Source organism: Populus alba, chromosome 5 (genome assembly GCF_005239225.2).
Source record: "Populus alba chromosome 5, ASM523922v2, whole genome shotgun sequence".
Taxonomy (NCBI): domain Eukaryota; kingdom Viridiplantae; phylum Streptophyta; class Magnoliopsida; order Malpighiales; family Salicaceae; genus Populus; species Populus alba.
In genome coordinates this window covers 11,121,456-11,137,117 of record NC_133288.1, presented here as the reverse complement: position 1 = coordinate 11,137,117, position 15,662 = coordinate 11,121,456, and the positions used below count along the sequence as shown (strand labels likewise).

The 15,662-nt window shown below is 33.8% G+C and overlaps 1 protein-coding gene and 1 pseudogene across 1 annotated transcript; both read left to right on the top strand.

Moving 5' to 3' along the window:
• Nucleotides 1-1,219: 1,219 nt before the first annotated feature.
• Nucleotides 1,220-2,435, top strand: LOC118045791 (methylesterase 1). Its single transcript, XM_035054503.2, has 3 exons — nucleotides 1,220-1,677; nucleotides 1,808-1,876; nucleotides 1,987-2,435. The coding sequence occupies exons 1-3, from the start codon at nucleotides 1,303-1,305 to the stop codon at nucleotides 2,263-2,265; spliced, it is 723 nt and encodes a 240-aa protein (XP_034910394.1). The 5' UTR covers nucleotides 1,220-1,302; the 3' UTR covers nucleotides 2,266-2,435.
• Nucleotides 2,436-12,547: 10,112 nt separating this feature from the next.
• On the top strand, nucleotides 12,548-13,750 carry LOC118045790 (methylesterase 1-like; annotated as a pseudogene).
• The last annotated feature ends 1,912 nt before the right edge of the window (nucleotides 13,751-15,662 follow it).

Genomic DNA, 15,662 nt, shown 5'->3' with positions numbered 1-15,662 from the left:
CAACACAAGTATTTCTCCATAAACCCTTTGTGTAGAAGATGCATCATTACAACATCTGGATGGATAAACTTTTTATTTTGACACCTCCTACATGGACACCTAATACTTCCTCCACTAATATTATTTAGAATAGATGTTGTGTAATTAATAAAACCCTGAATCTCATTACAATAATTCATCCTCCGCAATCCTTATACTTCCATGAATGATCATCAATATATATATATATAACTATGTTAAGTAAATAGTCAACCTACTTTCACACTTCTCTTAATTCATTATCAATTATCTACGTACATATCAATTTATATACATTAATTTACATAAATTAAAACTCTGTAATAAAATTGATAAAATATAAAACGGACCCGTTAAACAAGCCACTATTTATATCATCACAGCACACATAATTTGGTAATTCAACATAAGTTTCAACAATTTACAAACAAATATAATTTTAAAAAATCTAAAACAAACCATAACATGTACAAAATCATGTATCCATACAACAAGTTTATCAAAGAAAAAAAATAAAACAAGTAAACATCCAAACAAAATAAATATACTATAAAAATAAGTAATAAAAAAATTAACATTTCAAAATTGTGTTTAAATTTAAAAAATGATAGATTTACTTAAAATGAAAAATCCATAATAAAATTGTTGTTGTAAATATTTTGTCTGTAAATATCGATAATGGAAACAATTCGGTTAGTAAATACCACGTCAAAATACAAACAAAACATTTTCAAGGTGATTTCTTTTGTATTCTTAGATTTTCTTGCAAGGAACAAGTTAGGAGATAGTTTTGTAATGCTAGTCTCGTGTGCTCTCTGTGACTTTTTTCCACTTGCTTACCCTTCATTTAATCAAGTCCACTTTCCATAACAGATATAAGAATTTTTATTTTTTTTAATGAGAATCGAACAAGAAGAGTCATCTTAATTATTTGAAGTTAATATTGTAGGAATGAAACAAGACTGCTTTCCGTCTTCAACTTTATAGTTATCTTTGTACAATTTTGAATATAAACCGAAAGAATGCCCGGATTTAATGTATTTTCTTTCCCATGCAAGTTGATATCATTAAAAAAACAAGAGTGAATGACTAATCAAACCATACAAGGGATAAGAGTTTTTGATCAAAAGAGGCAACTTGACATTTCCAAGTGTCAACTTTTCAACACACGGTACGCTCTCTTTATATACTTCCAAGCATTAACATTATTAGGCCCAATCAAGTCATTGCAATATTATTAGAACCAAAAATCCATCACGTCCTCACAATTAGCCGAACCAGAAAATGGGAGACATCAACAACCAAGCAACCCGTCTCGTTTTAATACACGGTTCTTCCGCAGGAGCTTGGGTATGGTACAAGGTGAAGCCAATGCTAGAGGCAGCTGGCCACAGCATCACAGCTCTTGACATGAGTGCGTCAGGGGTGAACACAAAAACACTCGAAGAAGTTCGAACTTTTGACCAGTATAACGAGCCCTTGATTGAGTTCATGGCCAACTTGCCTGAAAATGAAAAGGTTGTGTTGGTGGGCCATAGTTTGGGTGGCTTAAACCTGGCCTTCGCTATGGAGAAGTTCCCAGAGAAGATTTCTCTTGCTATTTTTGTTACTGCAATCATGCCTGATACTCAGCACCAGCCATCGTATATGTTAGAGAAGGTACTTGGTTAATTACTTGCTCGTTACGGTGCGTTTAAATAATTTTACAATAACAATCGTTTGATTTTAAGGTCTTACTGTGTTTGAATCTCTGACATCTACGAAACCCCTTTTTTGGCCAATTTGTTAGTTTACTGAAAGCATTTCCGGTGACACTGCAGTGGTTTCATCCACGCCGTTTCAGCTCACCCCAATTGAGGTACAGTACACCAATTTAAGAACTTAAACCGCTCAGCTAATCCGTATATACAGTAGAAATTAACTATATAGTACTTGTTCTTAAGATACTTTTTTGTTCAAATATCGCAGGATCTTACTCTCCAGGCGCTTTTAAACAGACCAGGATCAACGTTCGTTGAAAGTCTGTCCAAAGCAAACAAGTTCACTGAAGACAGATATGGATCAGTTCCCCGAGTATATATTGTCTGTACTGAGGATATATTGCTTTCTCCGTCGCTGCAACGCTTCATGATTGAACAAAATGAGGTTAAGGAAGTGATGGAGATTCCTGCAGATCATATGGCAGTTTTTTCTAAGCCCAAGGAACTCAGCGAGTGCATACTGGAGTTGGCACAAAAGCACGCTTAGATTGGCAATTCTGTCTATGCCCTTACGAGTCTATAATTGCCAGTGCACTGCATCAATAATTAATCTATTGGATTTGTTAATTAGCGTATTCTTTCCAAATTACGAATTTTGAATAAGATATAAAGTTCCTCGTAGTTATTAATTAGTTATATAGCGCTCTTCCTCCTTAATATTATGTAGTCTACTTTCACAAAGAACCGCAGAAATTCTCTTTCCTGATGTTGTGCTTGTGCATGCTATGCTAGTTTCTATTCTCTGATTAGATCCTTGGCAAGGTTCGAGTTGAGGTGCTTCGAAATATATAAGATGCTAGCTGCGAACAATTCTTGTTGATGGCACACAACAAAATATATGTATATATGAGAAGCAATCTCGCTTACGCTGCCAGCCAGCTAGACCAAGGCTAGCTAGAGCAGCAACCCCAGTGGGGTTTGTTGGTTATTGAATTAGGTCTCGTCAGCTCATAATGGATGGGCCTGGTCTAAGTTATTAGAGAAATTACTTAAAAATGTAACCGCTTTCCTCTAATTATATATAAATGGACATAATTCATATGAAAAAGAAGTTTTTTCATTTATTGAATAATCATTCTTTCTTTCTCTTCTCTCATCTTGGACTCTTTGCATTACTATGATAAGATTTATAAAGACATTCGTACTTTAGAATATCACTTTGGTTCTAGTAATTGAAGTAACACTGAAGTAATCGATTTAGGGATAGAAAACGAATTCTCACATGTAAGTTTTCCTTTCGAATCTACAAGTTTGCCAGCCAGCCAGCCTAACCAAGGCTAGCGGGTCAAGCAGCCTCAGTTGAGTTCTAGCTAGCCTAACCGGGTTCTCTCTTCATTCTCTCTTTCCTTTCGACCTCTGTCTTCTCTTTTTTTTTCCTCCTATCTTTGTTTTCTTTAGCTATTCACATGCTTTTAAACAGCCTGTCATGCACATCTCGAAAATATTTTTATTTCGAATAATGCTTTACCCAAGGCAAACACAAAACCCTCTCTTGCTAATAAATAATTTCTTTCTAATTTTATAGTTCAATTTTTTCACTAAAAGTTATCTTAAACCTTGCCTATCAACCCTTGCGATTAATGACAAGCATGACATGTTAACCAAAACTTAATTTTCAAGGAAAACATATATTTTTTATTATTTTTTTCTTCATCAGGTAAGCTTATATGATTTCTAGTATCTATCGTCTTACCCGATATCAAGACAACCTTTAAAAATTTCTAAGAAAAATAACATATATCTGGCTTCTTGTTTTTAGAAGGGAAAAAAATCTAGCTTAAGGAATCGCCACTTAATATTATGGTCACTAAAAACTCTTGTTGGTCAATAGAGATTCTATAATACAGGACTAGCTACGCAAAATGGAAGATACTAACACCCCTTAAACATCCTACCTGAGGTAGACTTCATTACTGGTTTTGTCTTAAATTGCTTAAGGTGTGTTTTATTCTGTTTTTTATGGTCATTTTATAATATTCCTAACTCTATTGGTAGTGATTATTCGACTAAGAATGCTTCCAACTCTCACGTTGATAAATATTACGTAACCAAAAAAAATATAGTATTCTTGACTCTAGCGCCATTGAACAAATCAGGAAAATTTGGATTGAAAGCAAAACATTTTTTTTTTTTAAAGAAAAAAGAAAAAGACAGTTATGTATTGTAGACCAGATTTACATTTTATAGTAAAAGTCTACAACTCAAATACACAATAAAGTTACTAAGAAAAAAGGTGTGAGGGACCCATAAATAAATAAAGATCCCTGAATTTTTTTAGAATTTTCTAATATCTAAAAAGGCCTCCTTAGCTAGATATTAAGATAAAAAAAAAAGGTGAAATTACAGGGAAAGGGCATAATGGTGTGTTTTTCCAAACATACCCTTAGCCCAAAGGAAATTGGGTTAGTTGGGCATGTGGCCTAGGCCTAGCTTGGTCTTAATAGTTTTTGTTTTCTTTTTTTAAAGGGGGGTTTCGATCTGGCTTGGTTACCGGCCTTGCCTACTGACCAATCCGGTCATTATTAGCAGACGTGCATGAATTGTTCACTCATGCTTGCTATGGAAACCAAGTAATTAAAATGCATAAGGGGGAACAAAGAAGACTTGCCTGGTGTGACTGTTGCTGGAGGCAAAATTGATGGTGATGGTTGGGTGGTTTTGGAGATTGGTGGTTGGGCAACCGTCTTGACCTTTCTTTTGTTCTTCTGTGTTTCTTCTTCTCTTTAGTCTCTTTTTTTTGTTTGTTCTCACCCTTTTCATCCCTAGCTCCCTCTATTTTCTTTTTTGTTCCCCATCTTATGACAATAGCTTTCCTTTGCTTTTACATAGATCATCCTCGATTCTAGGATAATGATTATATGGACAAAGATAAGCACGATTTGAGTTTGTTCCATGTTTGGATGGGATAAGAACACTTGCTAGATTGTTGGTGATGACCTCCTTTACATTTTAATGGTGCTTTGTGAGGTTAAAGAGGATAAGAAAAATGGGGTAACTTTAGCTGTGGTGATGGGTTTGATAGAGGCCATCATCATTTTATTCTTCTTTTCCCTTTTCTTGTAGATGAGCTCCTCTGTACCTGATTAGTACTTAAAAGTGCATATTTATCAAGGTTTTATATCATCATTTTGCACTTAAAGTATCAATAACTCCTTAACCAAAGCATGTTTTATAATAACAAGTCTAATACTATAAAATACCTTAATATATGGTAAATGTTAATCTTAAATGCAGGCCTATCACATAAATTAAAGGATTGATTGATGAGTTCAAGTATGGAAATTGAAAGGATAAAGAGAGGGCCAAACTTAGAAAAAAGATGTTGGTGTAGTCCAAACTGGAACACTGTTGGGTAATTGGGTCATATCTCGAGTTCTAGATGTCTAAATGACCTCAAATTTTTACATAGATTCAGTAAGACATAGGCCTAAAACTTTCATGTTTTCATCAAGATCTAAGAAAGCCGTTTTCAAGTCCAAATTATAGTAACAACAGAGAAGTCCAAATTATAGCAACAACAGAGAAGTCCAAATCTGTCCTGTAGCCCGAACACTGTTCAGTGTTTGGCCCATATCTGGAGTTTTAAAAGTCCAAATGACCTCAACTTTTTACACAGATTTGCTAAGACAATTTCCTGCAACTTTCATGTTTTCAAGTGGACCCAATTCTGATGCTAGCATTTTTGTTTTATTCAGACAAGAAGATAAGGATTTTCACAAAGTCAAGAGTTGGCCACCCACTCAACAATTAGTCATCAAATCAATAATTCTGAATTTTGGCCTATAAAAGGAGGCATTTGCCATGTATTTGGGAGCTTGGTTGTTCAGATCAAGTTCATGCTCTTTATTTCTCTCTTTATATTTTTTTGTAATTTTTAAGTTTTGCTTTCATTAATATCTTGTTTATGCTTTTCATTTCCTTTCCTTTACTTAGTTAACTTATATTTTCTTTATGTTCTTGTTTTGTTTATTTATGTTTCTCTTCTTCATTATGTTTAGCTAAGTTTATTATGTCAAGGTGAAAAGGTTACACTAATTCTTAATACCTTGCTTGTTAAATGGTTAATCTAGATTTGTGTTGTATAACACTTGGTACAACAAATGCTTGGCACTCTCATAACCCACCCGTACGGTATTACCTACACCTAGGCTATGAAAGAAACTTGATTTGTTGTTAACATCAGTTAATATCATGAATTCCTGATAATATTTAAAAGTTTGGTGTTATGTAAATAAGATAATTAATATGATCATGTTAATAATTTATAATGAGCTATTAATGACAAATCATCCAATTGGAACCTTCTCCGTGTGTGGTTTCCAAATTGAGTAATAAGAGTTTATACTATACTTGTTTGAAATACCATTGGTGGATCCTCTAACCTTGAAATTTTTTTTTTATCATTGTTTAATCCTTACATTAATCTTCCATCTTAAAGTTTTCAATAATTTATTCCTCCTCTTCTTTTTTATTATTATTATTATTATTATTATTACTACTACTACTACTTCTACTACTACTACTACTACTACTACTACTATTATTATTATTATTATTATTATTATTATTATTATTATTATTATTATTATTTACATTCTGTTTATATTATATAATTTATCTATTTGATCTTTTCATAAACTTAGTATATAGGCTGGAAAACCTGTGACCTAATCTTTTAGATCATTCTCAGGTATAACAACGCCACGTACTGAGTATTATTATTATTGTTGTTGTTGTTGTTGTTGTTGTCGTGTTATTTATAATTTATACAATTAACCTCTCTTTGGTTCGACCCCGGTCTTGCCGGGTTATTTATTACTTCGACACTCCTACACTTAAGAGAAGACATCAATCTTTTAGTCTTGTCAGTACCAAAGAAGAAGAGGATGAGCAGTCCTCCTTGGAACAATATCATTTCTTTAACTGAAATAGACATCTTCATTTTTCCCTCTAAAGTTCTGACATTTAGCAATTGAGCTCTTATTCATGGAAATCTTCTTTTCTATATAATTTCACCCCTGGATCAATTGCAATTGGGCCCCTGGATTTCAGCATCATTTACAAAATAGTCCTTAGTTTCATATTTTAAAAAATCCAGTTCTTAATTGACTCCTTAACTTTTAATTCTTTCAAAATTACCATTGGAAAATCAATTAACCCCTATATAGTATCACCGCCTATGCACTTTAGTCCCTAGAATTTAATTTCTTGCAATTTTAACCCAAATTGACCTCGAACTTTGATATTTACTTAATTAAGACCCTGATAGCCTTAACTAATTAAATCAAAGTTTAATTAAGTCCTCAAACTTATCAATTCTTCCAATGTTTTTGTGAAAAGTACTTCCAAATTTATAATTCCATCCTTATTAGTCCTCAAACTTTTAATTTGTGTTGTCCTTACCCCAATTCTCAAATTATTTTTCATTCGTTCATTGTTTATTTTTTTGGAAATTAAAATATCGGGTTATGATAGTTTCCCCGCTCTTTATAATATTTTCAAAAAACCATTTAGATTTTTTACTATCTGTTCGTGATTCTATCGGTAAAAAATTATAAACAGTACATAGTCAAAGATGCATTAATTACCTACGCGTTGTAATTCGCAGTCTATCGGTAATTTCCTCGGGAGCCTGACATAACTTTAATTGCCACCGACATGATACAGGAAACAATTCTCATCACCTCTGGAATACACTAAGGGACACAAATCGTCAATGTTTTCATAGGTGTTCTAGATAGTGAATAGTTTTGGAAGAGGGGAATAATTCCCCCAGCTCTGAAATACACTGATGGACACCAATCGTTGATGTTTCCATTGGTGTTTTACACAATGAACAGTTCCAATGGAAGGGAATAGCTCCCCTCGCCTCTAGAATACATAAATAGACACAAACCGTCAGTGTTTTCATTGGTGGTGTTGATAGTGAACAGTTATAGGGGGAGGGGAACAATTCCTCTCGCCTCTACAATACACTGATGAACACAAACCATTAGTGTTATGCACAGTGAATGATAGATTGCATTTGCATTCCCTATCTATCCATCTTGTAAATGTTTAAATTGAAAGATGAATACACAACATAATAACACCAGTTCACATAACAATTATAAAATAAATACTTCTTTGTTAAGAATTTCATCGATGTATATGAATTACATTATCATTTTTGGCATTACAGTACATTTGTGTTTTCATAGTTAGTCAGAATTGTCTTCTTTTTTTTCAATTGACTTGTCGTCAACACTAACACAATCTCTTACATTGATATTATTGCTATCATTATCTTCATCTACTTGGGCTTGTCCACTAGAGCTCAAAACAACATTCAATTTCTTAGTGTCAACATGAACAAAAATATTATCGAAGAAGTGAAATTTTGAATTTTCTTCCAAGTCAATCGATGGAGAAACTCAATATGGTTCAACCAACTCACTTATTTGAAAGACATCATCTTTGACATTGGAGACATCATTCTCATCTTGAACAACCTCAACACGACTCCTGGGTTTGGTTTTCATTATGGATAATCAATCAACTCTTGAACAATCCTTTCTAAAGGAAAAGGTGCATGTGTAATAAACTTGCTGGCATTGCTTAATAAAAACAAAGACATCGTTGATGTGCGGAGTCTAGCTTTTGAAGTTTATTTCGACCTAACCATGTTGGGGATCTACTTTGATTCCTCTGTAAGTGGCATCTTACCAATAGCATTTGAATAAAAATACTATATTCTGCTTGCTATGATATTGCAATTCAATTACCTCTTCTAATTTCCTATAATAGTAAACTTCAAACTCATTAGAAGTCGATCCCTTAACACAAATCCCAATGTTATATGTCTTTCTACCCTACCCATATTCTTTAGTATGAAACACACACTAATTAATAAAATACACGTTATAGCACTTCTATTTTCTTTCAGGACCGGACTTATTAGAGATACTATAACGCTAGCATTTCTTCCCATTTTATAAACCTAGTATATTAAGTACAATAATGAATAGTGATTGAGAATTCTATAATGAAATTAATTATCCCGGTAGATAATGAGTTTGTGATAGTACTTACGTGTGTTCTGGACCACCTCACAAATTGTTCATCTTGTAGTTGAAAGATTTGAGATTCAGTCAGCTGTGAGTTATTAGACAGTAAATATTGACAATGTTGCCTACGAGTTATTCAACAATGTATGGGTTTGTGATATTATATGAGAGAAATAGTCCATTAATAACAAGGTTTAAGTAGTATACTTACTGAATAAAAGGTCTCAATTCACCGCAGTTAAACAACACATAATTATATGCTTATCTGAATTTTATTTCCGACAAATATCTTCCCCTGACAATATTTTTTAGTGCAGGTCGTCCAGGATTGGAGAATACTGGTAAGTTCCCACTTGAAGGCACTTCACCACCATCATCATACCTTGGTACACGATTCGTTCTTGTTCTCAAATGAGGCTCAAAATAATACAAGATAAATGTTGAGATCTCCTCAACAATATAGGCCTCACATATCAATGCATCAACATGTGCCTTGTTTTTTTATCTTTTTCTCAAGGTTGAACAAGTACCTGCATGGAATAAAATGAATATTTTCAAATTACAAAAACAATGAAAATAATTTCAAAGATTACATTGCATATGTAATCTCTAACCTCTCGAATATATACATCCATCTATATTGGATCTAGCCTCCAACTTTTACCTCATACGGTAAATATATGGGTAGATGCTACATAGAGTCCAGAAAAGATGGAGGGAATATCACTCAAGTTTGCATATTGTCTCGATGATATTCGTTTCAAGGCTCTCAATATGTTGTGTCTGCAACTTGCTACAACATATATCTCTAAAGAAATAACTGATCTCCATAAGTGTATCCCATATCTTTTTTAGCAATAAATCACAATAAGCTAATGGAATGAGTGTTTGCATAAACACATGGCAGTCATGGCTCTTCATTGTATACAATCTACAATCCTCCAAATTAACCAACCTTGATGTGTTTAAGACATGTACATCAAGAAAATGCAGACTCTTCAGCCATTGGTACACTAGTAGTTCTGCATTCTTGTCTAAGGCGAAGCTTTCTTTGGGCTTTGCGACCCGAGACTTAGCATAAACCAACTTCATATTTTACAAAGACAAAACAACGTTATATCCATTCTAGCCTTGATGTTGTCCATTGTCTTCCCTTTTACGTCCATAATCATGTTGAAAATGTTCTCAAACACGTTCTTTTCTATATGCATGATGTCAAGGTTACAACGGAGGAGATTGGTTTTCTAATAAGAAAGCTCCTAGAAAATATTTTGTTTTACCTAGTTGTGGGTCAAACCAAAACCAGGAAACTTTTGCTTACTAGATTGGAAACCAAACAAAATATCACCGTACTATGACAACACATCATATAATTCTTCACCAGAAAAACACGGGGGTGCAACATCCTTTTCAACTCTACCAATAAAAAAAAAAATTTACATTCCTTTTGTATTTATGATCTGTTGGCAAGAAACATCGTTGGTAGTAAAAAAAAAAGGTGTCTTACCCTTGTTTGTTAGCGTGAATGCCTTGTTGCTTTCCATGTAGTATGGACATGCTAGTTTTCCATGTGTGCTCTAACCATAATTCATTTGATAAGCCGAAAAATCATTGATAGTCCACATCAAAGCTGCTCATCAGAAAAATTATGTTTTATTCATAAGTCAACGCACCGAAGAACCACAACTGCATTAACTCATCAATCAACTATCGAAGACAAACATCTATATTCTAACCCGGACTATTAGGGCTAGGTTTGACCGTAGATAAAATATGAACTCCCGTCCCATACACATTCTCAGTGGCAAGTTGTAAATTATTAGTATAACTTGCCAATAAGAATAAGGAGTAGCAAATGACCTAAATGGATTGAATCGGTCTATACAAACCCCAAGATAAGCGTTTCTTGATTCCTTGAATTCGTCTATACAAACCCAAATGGATTGAATCCGTCTATACAAACCCCAAGTTGTAAACTGTTAAAGTGTTTCCATGTTTCACCATAAAAAAAAATGCACTATCACTCCATCAACCGCATCATGTGATTGGTGTCATGCCATGTGCTCAACAGTCTTTGGTGACATGAATAACCTCTGCAATATAGGTGTGATTGAGAAGTATCTAAGTTTTTTATATGCTACAAAGAGTCTTTCCCCTGCCAATTCGGTCAGCTTTAGCATTTTCAAGGTAATAAAACATAATCCAACTTGATGGTAGACACTTCTACAACGACTGATAATTTACTGTGATTTGTGCAGTCATCCTCTAATAGTTCGTCAGAATCTTTTAAAAGATAAAAAAAACCTAGTTGCATCTGCATTAGGTTCTTCATCAACGATTGGAAATTGACCGGCATAACCCTGATTCATTCTCATCACATTCATAACCATAGTTTTATAAGGATTATTGTTGTCAATTTCAACTTCATGCACGTTGTTAGTACTAGATGTTAACCCAACCATCCTTTCTACTATGGTCTCATGAGGAATAAATGATTTTCCGTATGCATACCAACACAAGTATTTCTCCATAAACCCTTTGTGTAGAAGATGCATCATTACAACATCTGGATGGATAAACTTTTTTATTTTGACACCTCCTACATGGACACCTAATACTTCCTCCACTAATATTATTTAGAATAGATGTTGTGTAATTAATAAAACCCTGAATCTCATTACAATAATTCATCCTCCGCAATCCTTATACTTCCATGAATGATCATCAATATATATATATATAACTATGTTAAGTAAATAGTCAACCTACTTTCACACTTCTCTTAATTCATTATCAATTATCTACGTACATATCAATTTATATACATTAATTTACATAAATTAAAACTCTGTAATAAAATTGATAAAATATAAAACGGACCCGTTAAACAAGCCACTATTTATATCATCACAGCACACATAATTTGGTAATTCAACATAAGTTTCAACAATTTACAAACAAATATAATTTTAAAAAATCTAAAACAAACCATAACATGTACAAAATCATGTATCCATACAACAAGTTTATCAAAGAAAAAAATAAAACAAGTAAACATCCAAACAAAATAAATATACTATAAAAATAAGTAATAAAAAAATTAACATTTCAAAATTGTGTTTAAATTTAAAAAATGATAGATTTACTTAAAATGAAAAATCCATAATAAAATTGTTGTTGTAAATATTTTGTCTGTAAATATCGATAATGGAAACAATTCGGTTAGTAAATACCACGTCAAAATACAAACAAAACATTTTCAAGGTGATTTCTTTTGTATTCTTAGATTTTCTTGCAAGGAACAAGTTAGGAGATAGTTTTGTAATGCTAGTCTCGTGTGCTCTCTGTGACTTTTTTCCACTTGCTTACCCTTCATTTAATCAAGTCCACTTTCCATAACAGATATAAGAATTTTATTTTTTTTAATGAGAATCGAACAAGAAGAGTCATCTTAATTATTTGAAGTTAATATTGTAGGAATGAAACAAGACTGCTTTCCGTCTTCAACTTTATAGTTATCTTTGTACAATTTTGAATATAAACCGAAAGAATGCCCGGATTTAATGTATTTTCTTTCCCATGCAAGTTGATATCATTAAAAAAACAAGAGTGAATGACTAATCAAACCATACAAGGGATAAGAGTTTTTGATCAAAAGAGGCAACTTGACATTTCCAAGTGTCAACTTTTCAACACACGGTACGCTCTCTTTATATACTTCCAAGCATTAACATTATTAGGCCCAATCAAGTCATTGCAATATTATTAGAACCAAAAATCCATCACGTCCTCACAATTAGCCGAACCAGAAAATGGGAGACATCAACAACCAAGCAACCCGTCTCGTTTTAATACACGGTTCTTCCGCAGGAGCTTGGGTATGGTACAAGGTGAAGCCAATGCTAGAGGCAGCTGGCCACAGCATCACAGCTCTTGACATGAGTGCGTCAGGGGTGAACACAAAAACACTCGAAGAAGTTCGAACTTTTGACCAGTATAACGAGCCCTTGATTGAGTTCATGGCCAACTTGCCTGAAAAATGAAAAGGTTGTGTTGGTGGGCCATAGTTTGGGTGGCTTAAACCTGGCCTTCGCTATGGAGAAGTTCCCAGAGAAGATTTCTCTTGCTATTTTTTGTTACTGCAATCATGCCTGATACTCAGCACCAGCCATCGTATATGTTAGAGAAGGTACTTGGTTAATTACTTGCTCGTTACGGTGCGTTTAAATAATTTTACAATAACAATCGTTTGATTTTAAGGTCTTACTGTGTTTGAATCTCTGACATCTACGAAACCCCTTTTTTGGCCAATTTGTTAGTTTACTGAAAGCATTTCCGGTGACACTGCAGTGGTTTCATCCACGCCGTTTCAGCTCACCCCAATTGAGGTACAGTACACCAATTTAAGAACTTAAACCGCTCAGCTAATCCGTATATACAGTAGAAATTAACTATATAGTACTTGTTCTTAAGATACTTTTTTGTTCAAATATCGCAGGATCTTACTCTCCAGGCGCTTTTAAACAGACCAGGATCAACGTTCGTTGAAAGTCTGTCCAAAGCAAACAAGTTCACTGAAGACAGATATGGATCAGTTCCCCGAGTATATATTGTCTGTACTGAGGATATATTGCTTTCTCCATCGCTGCAACGCTTCATGATTGAACAAAATGAGGTTAAGGAAGTGATGGAGATTCCTGCAGATCATATGGCAGTTTTTTCTAAGCCTAAGGAACTCAGCGAGTGCATACTGGAGTTGGCACAAAAGCACGCTTAGATTGGCAATTCTGTCTATGCCCTTACGAGTCTATAATTGCCAGTGCACTGCATCAATTATTAATCTATTGGATTTGTTAATTAGCGTATTCTTTCCAAATTACGAATTTTGAATAAGATTTAAAGTTCCTCGTAGTTATTAATTAGTTATATAGTGCTCTTCCTCCTTAATATTATGTAGTGTTCACAAAGAACCGCAGAAATTCTCTTTCCAGATGTTGTGCTTGTGCATGCTATGCTAGTTTCTATTCTCTGATTAGATCCTTGGCAAGGTTCGAGTTGATCAGGTGCTTCGGAATATATAAGAGGCTAGCTGCGAACAATTCTTGTTGATGGCACACAGAAAAATATATGTATATATGGGAAGCAATCTCGCTTAAGCTGCCAGCCAGCTAGACCAAGGCTAGCTAGCTAGAGCAGCAACCCCAGTGGGGTTTGTTGGTTATTGAATTAGGCCTTGTCCGCTCATAATAGATGGACTTGGTCTAAGTTATTAGATAAATTACTAAAGAAAGTAACCGTTTTCCTTTAATTATATATAAAGAGACATAACCAATATAAAAAAGAAGTTTTTTCATTTATTGAATAATCATTCTTTCTTTCTCTTCTCTCATCTTGGACTCTTTGCATTACTATGATAAGATTTATAAAGACATTCGTACTTTAGAATATCACTTTGGTTCTAGTAATTGAAGTAACACTGAAGTAATCGATTTAGGGATAGAAAACAAATTCTCACATGTAAGTTTTTCTTTCGAATCTACAAGGTTGCCAGCCAGCCTACCTAATTGAGGCTAGGTGGTTAAGCAAACCTCAGTTGGGTTCTAGCTAGCCTAAAATGGACTCTCTCTTCATTCTCTTTTCCTTTCGACCTCTCTCTTCTTATTTTTTTCCTCCTATCTCTTCTTTCTTTAGCTATTCACGTGCTTTTAATCGGCTTGTCATGCACATCTCGAAAATATTTTTATTCCCAATAATACATTACCCAATGCACACCACACAACCCTCTCTTGCTAATAAATAATTTCTTTCTAATGTCATAGTTCAATTTTTTCACTAAAAGTTATCTTAAACCTTGCCTATCAACCCTTGCGATTAATGTCAAGCATGACATGTTAACCAGGACTTAATTTTCTAGGAAACATATATTTTTTTTTTTTTTTTCTTCGTCGGTTAAGCTTATGTGATTTCTAGTATCTATCGTCTTTCCCGATATCAAGACAACCTTTAAAAATTTCTAAGAAAAATAAATATATCTGGCATCTTTTTTTTAGAAAGGAAAAAAGTTTGGCTTAAAGAGTCGCCACTTAGTATTATGATCACTAGAAACTCTTGCTGGTCAATAGAGATTCTATAATACAGGACTGGCTACGCAAAATGGAAGATATTATCACCCCTTAAACGTCCTACCTGAGGTAGGCTGCATTACTGGTTTTGTCTTAAATTGCTTAAGGTATGTTTTATTATGTTTTTTTATGGTTAGTTTATAATATTCCTAACTCTACTGCTAGTGAATATTCGACTACGAATACTTCCAACTCTCACATTGATAAATATTACGTAACCAAAAAAAGTATAGTATTCTTGACTCTAGCACCATTGAACAAATCAATAAAATTTGGATTCAAAGCAAAACATATCTTTTTTATTATTTTTTTTAAAGAAAAGACAGGTATATATCGCATACCAGATTCGCATTTCACAATAAGAGTCTACAATCCAAATACACAATAAAGTTGGTAAGAAAAAAGGTGTGAGGGACCCATAAATAAATAGTAAGGATCCCTGAATTTTTTTAGAATTTTCTAAATCTAAAAAGGCCTCCTTAGCTAGATATTAAGATTAAAAAAAAAAAAAGTGAAATTAAAGGGAAAGGGCATAATAGTGTGTTTTGTCAAACACACCCTTAGCCCAAAGGAAATTGGGTTGGTTGGGCCTGTGGCCCAGGCCTAGCCTGGTCTTAATAGTTTTTGTTTTTCTTTTTTTAAAAGGGGGTTTGGATCTGGCCCAGCCATATAGGCTAGGCTGGATCCAGCCGACCTAGCTTGGTTACCATCCCTAC